The sequence below is a fragment of the Rhipicephalus microplus genome, chromosome 9, assembly GCF_043290135.1.
Source record: "Rhipicephalus microplus isolate Deutch F79 chromosome 9, USDA_Rmic, whole genome shotgun sequence".
NCBI classification, from domain to species: domain Eukaryota; kingdom Metazoa; phylum Arthropoda; class Arachnida; order Ixodida; family Ixodidae; genus Rhipicephalus; species Rhipicephalus microplus.
In genome coordinates this window covers 98,509,503-98,513,322 of record NC_134708.1, presented here as the reverse complement: position 1 = coordinate 98,513,322, position 3,820 = coordinate 98,509,503, and the positions used below count along the sequence as shown (strand labels likewise).

Below are 3,820 nucleotides of genomic sequence, written 5' to 3'. Positions count from 1 at the left end.
CACAGAACACCTACCAGTGCGCGCACCATACACGTACACACGCACCTAGGAGGATATATATAAAAAATTTTTTTATATATATCCTCCTAGACACGCACACACACATCACTGGATAGATGGATGGATGGATAGTTATGGCTGCACCCTTTAGATTGCGCGGTGGCTAGCGCCACCAAGTCGTAATACTTAATAAACCAAAAACTAGATTTATTTTTTTCTTTAAAAAGTGAGTTTGAGGATTCGTACTTTGCAGTGAAGAGTTTAATTTTCACTCATGCCTTGACTTTAGCCACCAATCAGATAACCTCCTTCTAGTTAAGTCTACCCGCCTGAAGTCTATTTTGCCCTCCCGGTCCCTAAACCCCAGTGCTTTGAAAAACTCTGCGCCATCATCCTGAACTCCGTGGTTTAATACATCCCTTAAACGCTTAAACAATAAGAAAAAGCGATTATTCCGGGCAGCTAAAAATTCTAACACGAATCAAGCCTGGCAAAAATATTACACCGCTGAAAACGATTACAAATCCTCAGCCGCCCACGCTAAACAAAGTTTTTTCTCTGTCACATTACCCTCCATACTACGCACTGATCCAAAGCGCTTCTGGAAAACGATTAATCCCAGTGCATCTAACTCTGTTTCCCTGTGTGATAGCTCTGAACTCCCTATTCCGGACCGTGAAGTACCAGATATATTAAACAGCGCATTTAGCGCTGCTTTTACACGTGAACCCTTGAATGACCTTCCTACTGTCCCTTCTTGTGATAACCCCCCCATGCCGAGTATTATGTTTGAACCACAAGGCATAGTGAAAGTAATTGACTTGCTTAAAAATTCATCATCTGTTGGTATTGATGGTATCAATGCTAAAGTGCTAAAAAACACCAAACGCATGAGCAGCCTGTTTCTCTCACTCATTCTTCAACAGTCTCTGAACACAGGATCGGTTCCCTGTGACTGGCGCATCGGCAAGGTCATACCAGTATTTAAAAAGGGGAATCGTTTGAGCCCCAATAATTACCGACCGATTTCAATTACCAGTGTCTGCTCTAAAATCATGGAACATGTATTGTATTCGCACATTGCCAAATTCTTGCATTCCGTTAATTTCTTCAATCCTAATCAGCATGGTTTCCGTAAAGATCATTCCTGTGACACTCAGCTTTCCATATTTCTTCATGACGTACATTCATGCCTAGACCGCAACATTCCAACTGATGCAATCTTTATTGATTTTGAAAAAGCATTTGATAAAGTCGCCCACAATCGCCTACTGCTAAAATTGTCTCGCCTTAATCTGGACCCATTTGTGTTGAACTGGATAAACGCATTTCCAAATGACCGCCAGCAATTTGTCCACGCCAATTCGCATACATCATCACTCACGCACGTGCTCTCCGGTGTTCCACAAGGAACCGTTCTGGGGCCACTTCTTTTTTTCATGTATATAAATGATCTCCCCACGAATCTTACATCGAACGTCCGTCTTTTCGCAGACGACTGCGCCATTTATCGCTCTATAAGTAGCACCTGTGACATATCCGCACTACAAGAAGACTTATTTCGCGTACAGGTTTGGTGCAATAACTGGCTGATGTCGTTAAATGTCCAAAATACTGTGCACGTTTCTTTCCACCGCCGCCACAATTTTGTGCAGCCTAAGTATACTATTAACAATATTGCTATTGATTCTGCCGACTCGGTTAAATACTTAGGTGTCCATATATCCCACGACTTAAACTGGTCTTGTCACATTAACCACATAACGAACTCAGCTAACCGTGCTCTTGGCTACCTGCGCCGTAATCTTGGCCTAACCCCTTCCTCAATAAAATTACTTGCATACGAAACTTTCGTGCGGCCCAAATTAGAATATGCAAGCGCTATCTTCGATCCTTACCAAACTTATTTGATCAACACCCTGGAATCTGTCCAAAATCGCGCGGCTCGATTTGTTTTGTCTGATTACTCTCATTATTCAAGTGTTTCAGCGTTAAAAGCAGACCTTAACCTTCCTTCGCTTCAATCTCGCCGCAAAATAGCTCGTCTGTGTCTTTACCACAAATTCTTCCACTCGCAACAACTCAGAAATCAGTACATCCGACTAGCCCACCGTATTTCCCGTACTAGCCATGCCAACGCAGTCTATCCGGAACGTGCCCATACTAATACATTCCAACAATCATTTTTCATACGCACATCCCGAGACTGGAATGACCTACCTGCTGAAGTTGCTACCATCATGGACCAATCTCGTTTCAAGCCCCGCCGCGGTGGTCTAGTGGCTAAGGTACTCGGCTGCTGACCCGCAGGTCGCGGGTTCAAATCCCGGCTGCGGCGGCTGCATTTCCGATGGAGGCGGAAATGTCGAGGCCCGTGTGCTCAGATTTGGGTGCACGTTAAAGAACCCCAGGTGGTCAAAATTTCCGGAGCCCTCCACTACGGCGTCTCTCATAATCATATGGTGGTTTTGGGACGTTAAACCCCACAAATCAATCAATCTCGTTTCAAGCACGCCATTGTAGTGCCCCCATAATTAATGTACCCATTCTGTTGCTGTCGCTACGATATTGTAACCCTCCTTTCTAGTATTGTGCCGCACCCCTTATATAGAAGTGCCGCCATAACTTCTGTACATAGTCTGTTGCCGTTACCATGTTGTTACCCTTCTTTCAAGTGCCGTGTTATGCCCACCCCTCATGTAATGTCCCTATGGGACCTTTGAGGAATAAATAAATAAATAAACTATAGGGTGAAGCCCTTTACAGAACATTATCAAGTGTCCGGCAGTTTCTTCTTTCTCTCCACACGCACTGCATACTATGTCTACCCCTTCGTATTTGGCCCGATATGTCTTGGTTCGCAGTACTCCCGTCCTGGCCTCAAACAGTAGAGAACTACCTGAGTATTATCATAGATCCTTTCCTTGGCAATTTCCTGAGCGCCGCCATAGTCCTCTTTGGGCTGCGCGAATTCGAGTGACCGCTCAAAAATGCCCTGACAACGCTGCGCCCTTTGCCTCTGTACTCCCGCGCGCAGCCCAACATGGCGGTTTTTTTTTTGTTTTTTCCCTGCTATGAAAAGGTGTATAGTACACTGTAACAATTGCGTGTACTATCCAGTAGTACCCATCATTCCCATGCTCGCTAAAGCGCCGCGCGTCAGCTCCCATAGGCACTAACGCCACAGTTTTCTGTAGTGTATACTAGGAAACTCTGTGCACACGCACTTCACGCGAGCACACATACACACGTCTTTAACTTCTCTGTTCAGAAGAAAAAAGAGTCTGGAAGTAAATCGCCAGTTTCGCCACCAAATAAAACGCGCCCCCGGCCAAGTCAAGCCAAGGCACGGAGAAAAGCCAAGGCTATCCAGTGGTGTCGGCGTCGTTAGAGTAGGTGTTCTGTGGTACTACCACATACCACAGAACACCTACCAGTTTGGTACTACCACAGCATTGAAGGACTCTGGTACTACTGTAGCGTCGTCGCTGCGCTAGAAGTAGGTGTTCTGTGGCTAGACCACAGAACACTTAGACTCTGTCGGGGTGTTCGTCCACCAGCCAGCACAGTCTGTCCCAGAGTTTTAGGCGTCGCTTGGCGCTCTCAGTGTGCTCGACTCGGAGGTCGACGGAATCGTCTGAAAGACCCAGATATTCCGCCAGGCTTAGCATGCGGTGCTTTCATGCTTCAAGTCGCGGGCAGTCAATTATGATATGTTAGATGGTTTCCTCCGTGGCACCGCGTAGGCGGCACGACGGGTCCGCGTCGAACAGTTCACAACGTCGCTGCCGCGTGGTCAGAGAGCCCGTCCTGGCTTGGA

General features: G+C 46.3%; 1 protein-coding gene across 4 annotated transcripts in view; it reads right to left on the bottom strand.

Moving 5' to 3' along the window:
• LOC119163137 (uncharacterized) overlaps window positions 1-109 on the bottom strand; it is a 31,016-nt gene extending 30,907 nt beyond the window's left edge. For 3 of the 4 annotated variants that reach the window (XM_037415080.2, XM_075874144.1, XM_075874145.1), the window contains exon 1: window positions 1-62. This exon is cut by the window's left edge and continues 2,950 nt beyond it. Coding sequence is in view for 1 of the 4 variants with exons in the window: in XM_075874146.1 (XP_075730261.1) it covers window positions 15-29 (15 nt within the window). In the remaining 3 variants the exon portion in view is untranslated. The other variant, XM_075874146.1, reaches the window with a different exon arrangement.
• Between the last annotated feature and the right edge of the window lie 3,711 nt (window positions 110-3,820).